At 43.9% G+C, this 16324-nt stretch overlaps 1 protein-coding gene across 1 annotated transcript in view; it reads right to left on the minus strand.

The window, feature by feature from the left end:
- LOC126278869 (radial spoke head 1 homolog) overlaps positions 1-16324 on the minus strand; it is a 140314-nt gene that overhangs the window by 87536 nt on the left and 36454 nt on the right. Inside the window, exons 2-3 of the mRNA XM_049979143.1 lie at positions 16027-16246; positions 13776-13790 (exon numbers count right to left, since the gene is read on the minus strand). Coding sequence (XP_049835100.1) covers positions 13776-13790; positions 16027-16246 — 235 coding nt within the window. The remainder of the gene's footprint in view (positions 1-13775; positions 13791-16026; positions 16247-16324) is intronic.

Raw genomic sequence — 16324 nt, forward strand, 5'->3', positions numbered from 1 at the left:
GTAATTGTTAAAAAATGAAAACATACTTTCAGCTTCAGTCAGTATGTAAGATGCTAACAGCTTCAATAAGTATGTAAGGTGCTAACGTTTTTGGTGGTCGTAGATTTATATACGTTTCAGAGTTACTTAAAAGATTCGAATAATCTGCTATCCGAAGCAAGTGACTTCGGATTACTGTAGCTATGAGAAGCGAAATTTGGTTGTAGGTTATCCACCTCATTTATCAATATTATGACTTTTTGAATTTGAAATTTTCTTTTCGTGTTTTTATATAAATATTCGGAAGAGAGATGTCTAATTTCGGATTAAACATATGTGCCAAAAACATCATATTGATCCTTCCCCTTGAGAAATTTTTATCCACTCTTTTTTTTAACTCATGTTTACTCGAAACTTATTGTCTATCGCCAAAAAAGTAGTCGGGTAGTCAATCTCTGTGAAATCTGTCGCACAAGTTTGAACTTGCAAATAATCAATGTCTACATCTATTGGTATAGACAGAGTCTAACATAGTATACAGAATGGTCCACTGATCGTGACTGGTTCAAATATCTCACGAAATATGCGTCAAACTAAAAAACTACAAAGAACGAAACTTGTCTAGCTTGAAAGGGGAAACCAGATGGCGCTATGGTTGGCCCGCTAGACGGCGCTGCCATAGGTCAAACGCATCTCAACTGCGTTTTCTTAAAATAGGAGCCCCCATTTTTTATTACATATTCGTGTAGTATGTAAAGGAATATGAATGTTTTAGTTGGACCACTTTTTTCGCTTTGTGATAGATGGCGCTGTAATAGGCACAAACATATGACTCACAACTTAAGACGAACAGTTGGAAACAGGTAGGTTTTTTAAATTAAAATGCAGAACGTAGGTACTTTTGAACATTTTATTTCAGTTGTTCCAATGTGATACATGTACCTTTGTGAACTTATAATTTCTGACAACGCATGCTGTTACAGCATGATTACCTGTAAATACCCAATTAATGCAATAAATGCTCAAAATGATGTCAGTCAACCTCAGTGCATTTGGCAATTCGTGTAACGACATTCCTCTCAACAGAGAGTAGTTCGCCTTCCGTAATGTTCGCACATGCATTGACAATGCGCTGACGCATGTTGTCAGGCGTTGTCAGTGGACCATTATAGCAAATGTCCTTCAACCTTCCCCACAGAAAGAAATCCCGGGACGTCAGATCCGGTGAATGTGCGAGTCATGGTATGTTGATTCGACGACCAATCCACCTGTCATGATATATGCTATTCAATACCACTTCAACCGCACGTGAACTATGTACCGGATATCCATCACGTTTGAAGTAAATCGCCATTCTGTCATGCAGTGAAACATCTTGTAGTGACATCGGTAGAACATTACGTAGTAAATCAGCATACATTGCACAATTTAGATTGCCATCGATAAAATGGGGGCCAATTATCCTTCCTCCCACAACGCTGCACCATACATTAACCCGCCAGGGTCGCTGATGTTGCACTTGTCGCAGCCATAGTGGATTTTCCGTTGCCCAGTAGTGCATATTATGCCGGTTTACGTTACCGCTGTTGGTGAATGGCGCTTCGTCGCTAAATAGAACGAGTACATAAGATCTGTCATCGTCCCGTAATTTCTCTTGTGCCCAGTGAAGAACTGTACACGACGTTCAAAGTCGTCGCCATGCAATTTCTGGTGCATAGAAATATGGTACGGGTGCAATTGTGTTGCTGTAGCATTCTCAACACCGACGTTTTTGAGATTCCCGATTCTTGCGCAGTTTGTCTGATTCTGATCTGCGGATTAGCCGTGACAGCAGCTAAAATACCTACTTGGGCATCATCATTTGTTGCAGGTCGTGGTTGACGTTTCACATGTGGTTGAACACTTCCTGTTTCCTTAAATAACGTAACTATCCGGCGAACGGTCCGGACACGTGGATGATGTCGTCCAGGATACCGAGGAGCATACATAGTACACGCCCGTTGGGTATTTTGATCACAATAACCATACATCAAAACGATGTCGATATTTTCCTCAATTGGTAAACGGTCCATTGTAACACGGGTAATGTATCACGAAGTAAATACCGTCCGCACTGGGTGAACGTTAGTGATACCGCGTACTTATACGTTTGTGACTATTACAGCGCCATCTATCACAAAGCGAAAAAAGTGGTTCAACTAAAACATTCATATTTCTTTACGTATTACACGAATATCTAATAAAAATGGGGGTTCCTATTTTAAAAAAATGCAGTTGATATCCATTTGACCTATGGCAGCGCTATCCAGCGGGCCAACCATAGCGCCATCTGGTTCCCCCTTCAAGTTAGAGGAGTTTCGTTCTTTGTAGTTTTTTCGTTTGATGCTTATTTCGTGAGATATTTGGCCCGGTCACTATCAAGGGACCACCCTGTATATGCGTCGACACAAATCGCTGGCAGCAGACATATATATCTCTGACACAGAGATATATATCCATTTCTGTCAGTGTTTGTTCCGCGACTATATTACTTTAGTAAAATAAAGAACAACCTCCTTCAGTTACAATCGTAATTTTATTTCAATTCACCTTCAGGTGCTTTGACGATCTACATCGATTACTTTCCCAGATACATGATTTTTGAAGCAAAGTGCGAGTAAACATGTTTAGGTAGGCTTTAAATGCATCTTAAATCGAAATAATATTACAATTGTGACTGAAGGCGGCTTATCTTTACTTTACGAGAATAATATTCGATGCTAACCATCCGGTATTAGTAAATAACCAGCGACCTGTCCTGGCTTCTGACAGGTAGAACAAGTATCTACAGCAGGACGACTTGTTTGGCTTGGCTGTAATAAATTAAAGACACAAATTATCGCCGAGAATCAGTCTATCTATCAGTGAAAATCATATTAAAGGCCCTACAATAGTTCCGAGATCATGCCTCACATACAGACAGAAAATCACGGTACGGACTTTAACACGTCATACTTCAACCAATTTTCTGGAAATATTTATAAATTATATACACAAAGCTTCCTCGTGAATTAGTTTATTAATGGAAACAGTATCAAAATTCCTACTCCTGTGTTTATCCGTCACGTACAGACAGAGCCCGCAGCGCTGTGTGTAGTGGCAATGCTGCGAGTCCTCGGTTATACTCGTGCACTCCTGTACTCGCTGTCCTTTCTATGCTGGTAGAGTCCACTTGTAGCCGACAAGACTTACGCGCCGTGTTTATGGTTATTAACAGGCCGCGCTGAAATTGGTGAGTCGAGTCTCCGAGCATACGCAGGTAGCGAGTTCGGAGATGAAGTCATAGGACCCGCGAGTGAGTTTAAACCGAGCTTACGGTGCTCATTTCAGATCTCTACTGCCCACCTGCTCCGCGTCGAGTCGACTGCTATTCGGTGTCGTTCTTATTTGCTGGTTACCGCGGGAAAGCTGATGGCGTCGTGGTCAGCCCATGATCACCCTTTCGATGGTAAACGTTTCCCAGTATAACAGTTCTCTAATTCAGCATGGTTGTCGATAATACTAAAGGATACAAAATATTCCTCCCCCCCCCCCCCCCCCCCTCCTTCTAATAGCCTGCCGCATCCTACAAAATTGACTTGGCGCCAAAAGCGTTCCAGATGATGATGCCAGCAGACATAAAAAATTTAGTTACAAATAAAGATCAGTTTACAAGGGGTCTGAAAGACTTACTAGTGGCCAACTCCTACTCCATTGACGAATTTTTTAATAGAAACAAATGATGTATTGTATATATTCATACTATTAGTATTATTATTACAGCTTTAAAAAATTGACACGTTCCACATCCACTAGGATATCCTCAGCACGGATCTATGCAACGAAAAACTAATCTAATCTAATGACTCCGACAGGGTGGTAGATAACGATAGCACTGACAGACACTAAAGCACACACCTGAGTTATAGCACGGTCATAATGCAATGTTCAGAATCACTCCGTCCGCCCAGAAGTTGCGAGGCTGATTTTATTCCCGACGTACAAGCGACATCTGTGGAGTAACTACGGTGGCAATTTGAACGAACAGCTGTAAGCAACAGACGCACATTCGACAAACCACGAGTGCACAGCCAGTGTTAGGTAGTGGACGTACTGCAGTAGTATAACAAAACTACTGTATTACAATTTACAATGAAGCAACATCTCTAAACCAGACGTTCAAAAGATATTTTGAAGAAGAGAAAAGTATGTGCAAAGTTTGTCGTGCACAATTTGAATCCTGAACAAAAACAATGACGCGTCGACACTCGTTGCAACTGGATTGAAATGAAAAACGCGGATAATTATTTTGTACAAAAGAATCATCACGGGAGACGAGACTTGGCGTTATCAATACGAACGTATCACAAAACGACAAGCCCTCCGTTGTGGTCGAGCGGTTCTAGGCGCTTCAGTCCGGAACGGCGCTGCTGCTACGGTCGCAGGTTCGAATCCTGCCCCGGGCATGGATGTGTGTGCTGTCCTTAGGTTAGTTAGTTTGAAGTAGCTCTAAGTCAAGGGGACTGATGACCTCATATCTTAAGTCCCATAGTGCTCAGAGCCATTTGAACCACAAAACGACAAATCGCAGAAATTAACTTGAAGGGAAAACATTTTGCCAAGTTTTCTTTTTTTTTTTTTTTTCATCAGTCTACTGACTGGTTTGATGTGGCCCGCCACGAATTCCTTTCCTGTGCTAACCTCTTCATCTCAGAGTAGCACTTGCAACCTACGTCCTCAATTATTTGCTTGGCGTATTCCAATCTCTGTCTTCCTCTACAGTTTTTGCCCTCTACAGCTCCCTCTAGTACCATGGAAGTCATTCCCTCATGTCTTAGCAGATGTCCTATCATCCTGTCCCTTCTCCTTATCAGTGTTTTCCACATATTCCTTTCCTTTCTGATTCTGCGTATAATCTCCTCATTCCTTACCTTATCAGTCCACCTAATTTTCAACATTCGTCTATACTACCACATCTCAAATGCTTCGATTCTCTTCTGTTCCGGTTTTCCCACAGTCCATGTTTCACTACCATACAATGCTGTACTCCAGACGTACATCCTCAGAAATTTCTTCCTCAAATTAAGGCCGGTATTTGATATTAGTAGACTTCTCTTGGCCAGAAATGCCTTTTTTGCCATAGCGAGTCTGCTTTTGATGTCCTCCTTGCTCCGTCCGTCATTGGTTATTTTACTGCTTAGGTAACAGAATTCCTTAACTTCATCGACTTCGTGACCATCAATCCTGATGTTAAGTTTCTTGCTGTTCTCATTTCTACTACTTCTCATTACCTTCGAATTTCTACGATTTACTCTCAAACCACGCAGGAGGAGCTGGCCACTCTTCGCGAACAGCTGAGCGTGTTGATGGCCGCGGTCAGCCGTCTTCAGGCTGCTGCCTCGGAGTGTAGCGGCAGTGGGGAGTCTGGTGCGTCGCATGGTGCACCCCAGGTGTTAGATGCTTCACCCACTGTCCCTGCTGTCGAGACATCTTCGCGGGTACCGGGCGTGGTTGGGCCACCCTCTCCCCAAGGGGAGTGGCGGGTTCAGCGGCGTTCGCGGCGCACGAGGCGGAGGGTCAATGTGGAGGCTGGCCGTGTGGCATCGCCCGCTCTGCCTGTGAGTGGACATGTGGCTGCTCCTTCAGCAAGGTCCGAGCAGGCACACGGGGGGAGGGGTTTATTAGTTATTGGGAGCTCCAACGTTAGGCGGGTGATGGAGCCCCTTAGGGAAATAGCGGAAAGGTCGGGGAAGAAGGCCAGTGTTCACTCTGTCTGCTTGCCGGGGGGTCTCATCCGAGATGTGGAGGAGGCCCTACCGGCGGCGATAGAGAGCACTGGGTGCACCCGACTGCAAATTGTTGCTCATGTCGGCACCAATGACTCTTGCCGTCTGGGTTCAGAGGTCATCCTCGGTTCGTACAGGCGGTTGGCGGAGTTGGTGAAGGTGGAAAGCCTCGCTCGCGGGGTGGAATCAGAGCTAACTATTTGTAGTATCGTTCCGAGAACCGATCGCGGTCCTCTGGTTTGGAGCCGAGTGGAAGGCTTAAACCAGAGGCTCAGACGGTTCTGCGGAGAGCTGGGGTGCAAATTTCTCGACCTCCGCTATCGGGTGGAGAAATGTAGGGTCCCCCTGAATAGGTCAGGCGTGCACTACACGCCGGAAGCGGCTACGAGGGTAGCGGAGTACGTGTGGAGTGCACATGGGGTTTTTTTAGGTTAGAGAATTCCCTCCCTAGGCCCGACAAGACGCCTCCTGAGACGCGGCAAGGCAGGAGTAGGCAAAATGCAACAAGGAATAACAATATTAATGTGCTAATAGTAAACTGCAGAAGCGTCTATAGAAAGGTCCCAGAACTGCTCTCATTAATAAACGGTCACAACGCCCATATAGTACTAGGAACAGAAAGTTGGCTGAAACCAGACGTAAACAGTAATGAAATCCTAAACTCTGATTGGAATGTATACCGCAGAGATAGGCTGGACAGTGAAGGGGGAGGCGTGTTTATAGCGATAAGAAGTGCAATAGTATCGAAGGAAATTGACGGAGATTCGAATTGTGAAATGATTTGGGTGAAGGTCACGGTTAAAGCAGGCTCAGACATGGTAATTGGATGTCTCTATAGGCCCCCGGGCTCAGCAGCTGTTGTGGCTCATCACCTGAAGAATAATTTTGAAAATATTTCGAGTAGATTTCCCCACCATGTTATAGTTCTGGGTGGAGATTTTAATTTGCCGGATATAGACTGGGAGACTCAAACGTTCATAACGGGTGGCAGGGACAAAGAATCCAGTGAAATATTTTTAAGTGCTTTATCTGAAAATTACCTTGAGCAGTTAAACAGAAAACCGACTCGTGGCGATAATATATTAGACCTTCTGGTGACAAACAGACCCGAACTATTTGAATCAGTTAATGCAGAACAGGGAATCAGCGATCATAAAGCGGTTACTGCGTCGATGATTTCAGCCGTAAATAGAAATATTAAAAAAGGTAGGAAGATTTTTCTGTTTAGCAAAAGTGACAAAAAGCAGATTACAGAGTACCTGACGGCTCAACACAAAAGTTTTGTCTCAAGTGCAGATAGTGTTGAGGATCAGTGGACAAAGTTCAAAACCATGGTACAATATGCGTTAGATGAGTATGTGCCAAGCAAGATCGTAAGAGATGGAAAAGAGCCACCGTGGTACAACAACCGAGTTAGAAAACTGCTGCGGAAGCAAAGGGAACTTCACAGCAAATATAAACATAGCCAAAGCCTTGCAGACAAACAAAAATTACGCGAAGCGAAATGTAGTGTGAGGAGGGCTATGCGAGAGGCTTTCAATGAATTCGAAAGTAACGTTCTATGTACTGACTTGGCAGAAAATCCTAAGAAATTTTGGTCCTATGTCAAAGCGGTAGGTGGATCAAAACAAAATGTCCAGACACTCTGTGACCAAAATGGTACTGAAACAGAGGATGACAGACTAAAGGCCGAATTACTAAATGTCTTCTTCCAAAGCTGTTTCACAGAGGAAGACTGCACTGTGCTTCCTTCTTTAGATTGTCGCACAGTTGACATAATGGTAGATATCGAAGTAGACGACAGAGGGATAGAGAAACAATTAAAATCGCTCAAAAGAGGAAAGGCCGCTGGTCCTGATGGGATACCAGTTCGATTTTACACAGAGTACGCGAAGGAACTTGCCCCCCTTCTTGCAGCGGTGTACCGTAGGTCTCTAGAAGAGCGAAGCGTTCCAAAGGATTGGAAAAGGGCACAGGTCATCCCCGTTCTCAAGAAGGGACCTCGAACAGATGTGCAGAACTATAGACCTATATCTCTAACGTCGATCAGTTGTAGAATTTTGGAACACGTATTATGTTCGAGTATAATGACTTTTCTGGAGACTAGAAATCTACTCTGTAGGAATCAGCATGGGTTTCGAAAAAGACGATCGTGTGAAACCCAGCTCGCGCTATTCGTCCACGAGACTCAGAGGGCCTTAGACACGGGTTCACAGGTAGATGCCGTGTTTCTTGACTTCCGCAAGGCGTTTGACACAGTTCCCCATAGTCGTTTAATGAACAAAGTAAGAGCATACGGACTATCAGATCAATTGTGTGATTGGATTGAGGAGTTCCTAGATAACAGAACGCAGCACGTCATTCTCAATGGAGAGAAGTCTTCCGAAGTAAGAGTGATTTCAGGTGTGCCGCAGGGGAGTGTCATAGGACCGTTGCTATTCACAATATACATAAATGACCTGGTGGATGACATCGGAAGTTCACTGAGGCTTTTTGCAGATGATGCTGTGGTGTATCGAGAGGTTGCAACAATGGAAAATTGTACTGAAATGCAGGAGGATCTGCAGCGAATTGACGCATGGTGCACGGAATGGCAATTGAATCTCAATGTAGCGAAGTGTAATGTGATGCGAATACATAGAAAGATAGGTCCCTTATCATTTAGCTACAAAATAGCAGGTCAGCAACTGGAAGCAGTTAATTCCATAAATTATCTGGGAGTACGCATTAGGAGTGATTTAAAATGGAATGATCATATAAAGTTGATCGTCGGTAAAGCAGATGCCAGACTGAGATTCATTGGAAGAATCCTAAGGAAATGCAATCCGACAACAAAGGAAGTAGGTTACAGTACGCTTGTTCGCCCAATGCTTGAATACTGCTCAGCAGTGTGGGATCCGCACCAGGTAGGGTTGATAGAAGAGATAGAGAAGATCCAACGGAGAGCAGCGCGCTTCGTTACAGGATCATTTAGTAATTGCGAAAGCGTTACGGAGATGATAGATAAACTCCAGTGGAAGACTCTGCAGGAGAGACGCTCAGTAGCTCGGTACGGGCTTTTGTTAAAGTTTCGAGAACATACCTTCACCGAAGAGTCAAGCAGTATATTGCTCCCTCCTACGTATATCTCGCGAAGAGACCATGAGGATAAAATCAGAGAGATTAGAGCCCACACAGAAGCATACCGACAATCCTTCTTTCCACGTACAATACGAGACTGGAATAGAAGGGAGAACCGATAGAGGTACTCAGGGTACCCTCCGCCACACACCGTCAGGTGGCTTGCGGAGTACGGATGTAGATGTAGATGTAGAAACCACACTGTGTACGAGATAACCGACATTAAAACTAGTGTGACCTGCGAGTTGAACTAGATCCCAAAGAAGGTGTTCTCTGACAGTTTCACATGGCTGTATGAACCTTTTATGTTTTGTACTCAAGTGGAGGGAGACTATATAGAACACCAAATCATTAAAACCACCATTGTAACTTTTATACATTTTTTATTAATTTAGTCTCTAAACTTTTTGGACTGATGTGGTACTTTAACGTAGCGTCGTCCCTTGTACTGGTGAGGAAAACAGTTCCAGTTGGCCCTTATTTGCAGCGATTCATCCTTGTATAAATCTGTGGGTGGAAATTGATCAGATTTATTTATCCCACTTCGCATTGATTACTTATGTTACGAGCTTCTCAGGTCTTCAGTCCTGAGACTGGTTTGATGCAGCTCTTCATGCTACTCTATCCCGTGCAAGCTTCTTCATCTCCCAGTACCTACTGCAGCCTACATCCTTCTGAATCTGCTTAGTGTATTATCTCTTGGTCTCCCTCTACGATTTTTACCCTCCACCCTCCCCTCCATTACTACATTCACACCCCTTGGTGCCTCAGAACATGTCCTACCAACCGATCCCTTCTTCTAGTCAAGTTGTGCCACAAACTCCTCTTATCCCCAATTCTATTCAATACCTCCTCTTTAGTTATGTGATCTACCAATCTAATCTTCAGCATTCCTCTGTAGCACCACATTTCGAAAGCTTCTATCCTCTTCTTGTATAAACTATTTATCGTCCATATTTCACTTCCATACATGGCTACACTCCATAAAAATACTTTCAGAAACGCCGGCCGGGGTGGCCGAGCGGTTCTAGGTGCTACAGTCTGGAACCTCGCGACCGCCTAGGTCGCAGGTTCGAATCCTGCCTCGCGCATGGATGTGTGTGATGTCCTTAGGTTAGTTAGGTGTAAGTACTAAATTCTAGGGGACTGATGACCTCATAAGTTAAGTCCCATAGTGCTCAGAGCAATTTTTTGAACTTTCAGAAACGACTTCCTGACACTTAAATCAATACTCGATGTTAACAAATTTCTCTTCTTCAGAAACGCTTTTTTTGACATTGCCCGTCTACATTTTATATCCTCTCTTCCTTGACCATTATCAGCTACTTTGCTCCCCAAATACCAAAACTGCTTCACTACTTTAAGTGTCTCATTTCCCAATCTAATTCCCTCAGCATCACCCGACTTAATTCGACTACATGCCATTATCCTCGTTTTGCATTTGATGATGTTCATCTAATACCCTCCTATCAAGACACTATCCATTCCGTTCAACTGCTCTGACAGAATTACAATATCATCGGCGAACCTCAAAGTTTTTGAAACTTCCTGGGAGATTAAAACTGTGTGCCCGACCGAGACTCAAACTCGGGACCTTTGCCTTTGGCGGGCAAGTGCTCTACCATCTGAGCTACCGAAGTACGACTCACGCCCGGTGCTCACAGCTTTACTTCTGCCAGTACCTCGTCTCCTACCTTCCAAACTTTACAGAAGCTCTTCTGCGAAGCTTGCAGAACTAGCACTCCTGAAAGAAAGAATATTGCGGATACATGGCTTAGCCACAGCCTGGGGGATGTTTCCAGAATGAGATTTTCACTCTGCAGCGGAGTGTGCGCTGATATGAAACTTCCTGGCAGATTAAAGCTGCAGAGTGGAAATCTCATTCTGGAAACATCCCCCTGGCTGTGGCTAAGCAATGTCTCCGCAATATTCTTTCTTTCAGGGGTGCTAGTTCTGCAAGGTTCGAAGGAGAGCTCCTGTAAAGTTTGGAAGGTAGGAGACGAGGTACTGGCAGAAGTAAAGCTGTGAGTACCGTGCGTGAGTCGTGCTTCGGTAGCTCAGATGGTAGAGCACTTGCCCGCGAAAGACAAAGGCCCCGAGTTCGAGTCTCGGTCGGGCACACAGCTTTAATCTGCCAGGAAGTTTCATATCAGCGCACACTCCGCTGCAGAGTGAAAATGTCATTCTGGAAACATCCCCCAGGCTGTGGCTAATCGATGTCTCCGCAATATCCTTTCTTTCAGGAGCGCTAGTTCTGCAAGCTTCGCAGAAGAGCTTCCGTAAAGTTTGGAAGGTAGGAGACGAGGTACTGGCAGAAGTAAAGCCGTGAGTACCGGGCGTGAGTCGTGCTTCGGTAGCTCAGATGGTACAGCACTTGCCCGCGAAAGACAAAGGTCCCGAGTTCGAGTCTCGGTCGGGCACACAGTTTTAATCTACCAGCAAGTTTCATATCAGCGCACACTCCGCTGCAGAGTGAATAATCTCATTCTCAAAGTTTTTATTTCTTCTCCATGGATTTTAATTCCTACTCCGAATTTTTCTTTTGTTTCCTTTACTGCTTGCTCAATATACAGACTGAATAGAATCGGGGAGATGCTACAACCCTGTCTTACTCCCTTGCCAACCACGTTTTCCCTTTCATGTCCCTCGACTCTTATAACTGCCATCTGGTTTCTGTACAAACTGTAAATAGCCTTTCGTTCCCCGAATTTTATCTCTGTCACCTTCAGAATTTGAAAGAGAATTGTCAAAAGCTTCCTCTGAGTCTACAAATGCTAGAAACGTAGGTTTGCCATTCCTTAATCTTTCTTCTAAGATAAGTCGTAGGGTCAGTATTGCCTCACGTGTTTCCAACATTTCTACGGAATCCAAATTGATGTTCCCCGAGGTCGGCCTCTGCCAGTTTTTCCATTTTTCTGTAGAGAGTTCGTGTTAGTATTTTGCAGCTGTGACTTATTAAACCGATAGTTCGGTAATTTTCACATCTGTCAACACCTGCTTTCTCTGGGATTGGAATTATTATATTCTTCTTGAAGTCTGACGGAATTTCACCTGTCTCATACATCTTGCTCACCAGATGGTAGAGTTTTGTCAGGACTGACTCTCCCAAGGGTATCAGTATTTCTCATGGAATGTTGTCTACTCCCGGGGCCTTGTTTCGACATAGGTCTTTCAGTGCTCTGTCGAACTCTTCACGCAGTATCGTATCTCCCATTTCATTTTCATCTACATCCTCTACCACATCCATAATATTGTCCTCAAGAACATCATCGTTGTACAGACCTTCTGTATACTCCCTCCACCATTTTGCTTTCACTTCTTTAGAAAGGGATCCATGTGAGCTCTTGATATTCATACAAGTGGTTCTCTTTTCTCCAAAAGTCTTTTTAATTTTCCTGTAGGCAGTATCTATCTTACCCGTCGTGAGATAAGCCTCTATATCCTTACATTTGTCCTCTAGCCATCCCTGCTTAGCCATTTTGCACTTCCTGTCAACCCCATTTTGAGACGTTTGTGCTCCTTTTTGCCTGCTTCATTTACAGAATTTTTGTATTTTCTCCTTTCATCAATTAAATTCAGTATCTCTTCTGTTACCCCTCGTCTTTTTCCCTACGTGATCCTCTGTTGCCTTCACTATTTCATCCCTCAAAGCTACCCATTCCTCATCTACTGTATTTCTTTCCCCCGTTCCTGTTAATTATTCCCTTAGGCTCTCTGTACAACCTCTGGTTGTTTCAGTTCATCCAGGTCTCCTTTCCTTAAATTCCCTCCTTTTTGCAGTTTCTTCAGTTTTAATCTACAGTTCATAACCAATAGATTGTGGTCAGAGTCCACATCTACCCCTGGAAATGTCTTACAATTTAAAACCTGGTTCCTAATTCTCTGTCTTACCATTATATAATGTATCTGAAACTTTCTAGTATCTCCAGGGTTCTTCCATGTAGACAACCTTCTTTCATGATTCTTGAACCAAGTGTTAGCTATGATTAAGTTATGCTCTGTGCAAAATTCTACCAGGTGGCTTCCTCTTTCATTTCTTCCCCCCAATCCATATTCTCCTACTACGTTTCCTTCTCTTCCTTTTCCTACTGTCGAATTCGAGTCACCCATAACTAATAAATTTGCGTCTCTCTTCACTACCTGAATAATTTTTTATTATCTCATCACACATTTCATCAATTTCTTCATCATCTGCAGAGCTAGTTGACATACAAACTTGTACTACTGTGGTAGGCGTTGGGTTCGTGTTTATCTTGGCTACAATAATGCGTTCACTATGGTGTTTATAGTAGCTCATCCACACTCCTATTTTCCTGTTCATTATTAAGGCTTCTCCTGCATTATCCCTATTTGATTTTGTATTTATAACCCTGTATTCACATGACCAGAAGTCTTGTTCCTCCTGCCACCGAACTTCACTAATTCCCACTATATCTAACTTTAACATATCCATTTCCATTTTTAAATTTTTTAACCTACCTGCCCGATTAAGGGATCTAATCTTCCACGCTCCGATCCGTAGAACGCCAGTTTTCTTTCTCCTGATAACGACATCCTCTTGAGTAGTCTCCGCCCGGAGATCCGAATGATGGACTATTTTACATCCGGAAAATTTACCCAAGAGGACGCCATCATCATTTAATCATACAGTAAAGCTTCATGCCCTCGAGAAAAATGACGACTGTAGTTACCCCTTGTTTTCGGCCGTTCGCAGTACCACAACAGCAAGGCCGTTTTGGTTAGTGTTACAATGCCAGATCAGTCATTCATCCAGACTGTTGCCTTTGCAACTACTGAAAAGGCTGCTGCCCCTCTTCAGGAACCACACGTTTGTCTGGCCTCTCAACAGATACCCCTCCGTTGTGGTTGCACCTACGGTACAGCTATCTGTATCGCTGAGGCACGCGAGCCTCCCCACCAACGATCCCAGGTTCCCTACTTCAAATTGTTCAGTGGATCATCCTCTGTGTCCTGTTAAATTATTGCACGCTCTTACAGAAACATTCTGTAGATATCTTCGCCATTGTTCCTTATTCTGAAACAGATGTATCGAATAGTTTGTGTTAAAATTAGCTTCGAGCAAGGCGTGTATGCTCGTATCTCCTAACCCACATTGTATTGCAGTAATCCGTGAGACGATACTGAAACTCTGGAACACAGTGGTCAGGCGTCGTAAAAGCAAAGGCCAGTAGGGTAGCTTCTTTAAAAACCAATAGCTGCTCCTAAAACATTTCTCTACTAGTTCATCGAACCGCAGAATCTAAGTGTCTAGTTTGAATTGTGTGCCCAAATATTGGAACAGAAACTCATAATATTACACATAGACGATCGAAAAATGAAGGTATATTCCACGAGAAAAAAGACACATGGATGAAACCACTTGTCTTTGCCCCACATGCACTCAGTTCTTCACAACAGACAGTAAATAGCATTAATAAATTTTACTACCTGACAGTGATGAAGAGGCATGCCGCTGAAATACTGTGCCTGGCACGCACTAGCATGGACGAATATCAATGCCAAGGAAGCTCCAAGAGATTTATTTCTTTGAAATACGAGAAAAATAAAATAGTCGATTGCTTGACTAAAAGAAGAAATTGTTTGGTAGAACAAACCCTGAGGCACCAACGGTCCATCAGTTTGGTAATGGGGGGAAGTGTAGAGTGATAAAAATAGTAAAGTGTCAGCAAGGATTGACTATAGTAAGCAAACCTAAAGGGAAGTAGGTTGCAGTAAGTGTGTAAGGAAGCAGAGGCTTGCACAAGATAGAATACCGTGGTGAACTGCGTCAAATCTGTCTTCTGACTGGAGACCACAACAGCAATACATTTCTCGTATATACAAAATACAGTCGATTGCAATAGTCAAGTAATAGTCTGTTGATTGCTGTTTATTATTCCCAGATTACCAGTTTCAGGAACTGTCGTCCATGGATAGATGTGTTAAGGATATGAAATCAAATGACAATTGTGGACCTAATCTTGAGTTTAAATACTATAAAACTCTCTGTCATTTGTTCTTACATCTTCAACAGATGTTACATAGGTGACAATGCCAGAAAACGACAATACAGAAGTAATAGACGGCAATCGACAGACTGAGTAGAAGTGTATTTTCTACAAAAAGAATCGCAATCTCTCTTCACTGATAAGTATGGCAATTTTTCAGTTATAGTGTCTGTATCGTAAGTATTAAATAAATCATGATACCAGGTAATGGGCACATCGAAGGATAGAGGAAGTCGATCGTTAAAATTGAAGAGCAGGAGTTGCCCAACCTGTAACCCATCTCATATAGAAATCTTGATCGGCTTGAATAAGAACTAAATAGATACACAAAGCGTTTTCAAAATCAATAAAAGCTAAGAAGGTCCTTTTCGAAAGAAATATTGAATTGAAATATAATGTTCAAAATTTTTGATGCCACCAGCACCACATGACTGTGTTTACATCTCATCACAGCAGGAGGGCAGGGTCTCATCCATGGGTGTGTTGAAATAACTTCATTCCGCATAAGAAGTCTGAAAGATGAAAGTTACAGCTGGTTCGCTGGCTTCATTGGTCAGATCTTTAAGTTCTTCAAGCTCAGTCACTTGTCCTCCCGCGGATATAGGGTCCATGGTCCCAATAGCGAGGTGTTAACCTAGAGGGCATAGCACGTTGTGGTGTATTGTGTCTCATTTTCGCATCCGTAGTTTATTCAATTCCGGCCTGATTTGCTAATACTGCCATGCGCCTAAGTACCAAACAGGTGTAGGCAAGTGACTGAGTCGTGTGCTTTTCGCTCGTGTGTCGGAGGCGGGTGGAAAAAACTTCCCATAGTCTGGCGGGATTTGGCGAAGATGGCTCATACTACCTCGCGTAATAATACAGTCGCGTCGGTCGCGCGTACGACTTACTCGATCACGCTTATTTGTCACACTACGTTAAGCGCATGTGAGATTCTCTACCTGAAAGCACGTTGTGCGTGCGTGAGGCTAGCGTGGGAACTGCTGGCGGAGTTAAGACGGGTCGCTTGGGAAGCGCGTAATGGAGAACGATTTCGGTTTCGGCACGCGTACGTAATGCTCTGTCCAGAAGCCGAGTTCTCGTTCGTCGCACACCGTTTACCTGCGCCGACTTACCCTCGTAGCGGGAGCCGTCCGGGTAGTGGAAGACACCCTGTCCGTACTTGAGACCCTGCCGCCAGTCGCCGTGGTACTGTGCGCCCCCACGGAACACGTAGATGCCGACGCCGTGTCGTTTGCCACGCGCGTACTGCCCCACGTAGAGGTCGCCGTTGGGCAGCCGCGCCCATCCCCGCCCGTGGCGCTGGTCCGCTGCGTTGCGCTCCCCCCAGTACTCCTGCACAAACGCAGCGGGGCACAAATAACACCGTGCACCAAAAATTGTAAAATAAAATATTTAGGATTTCTATATTTG

Source organism: Schistocerca gregaria, chromosome 6, assembly GCF_023897955.1.
Source record: "Schistocerca gregaria isolate iqSchGreg1 chromosome 6, iqSchGreg1.2, whole genome shotgun sequence".
Lineage (NCBI taxonomy): Eukaryota > Metazoa > Arthropoda > Insecta > Orthoptera > Acrididae > Schistocerca > Schistocerca gregaria.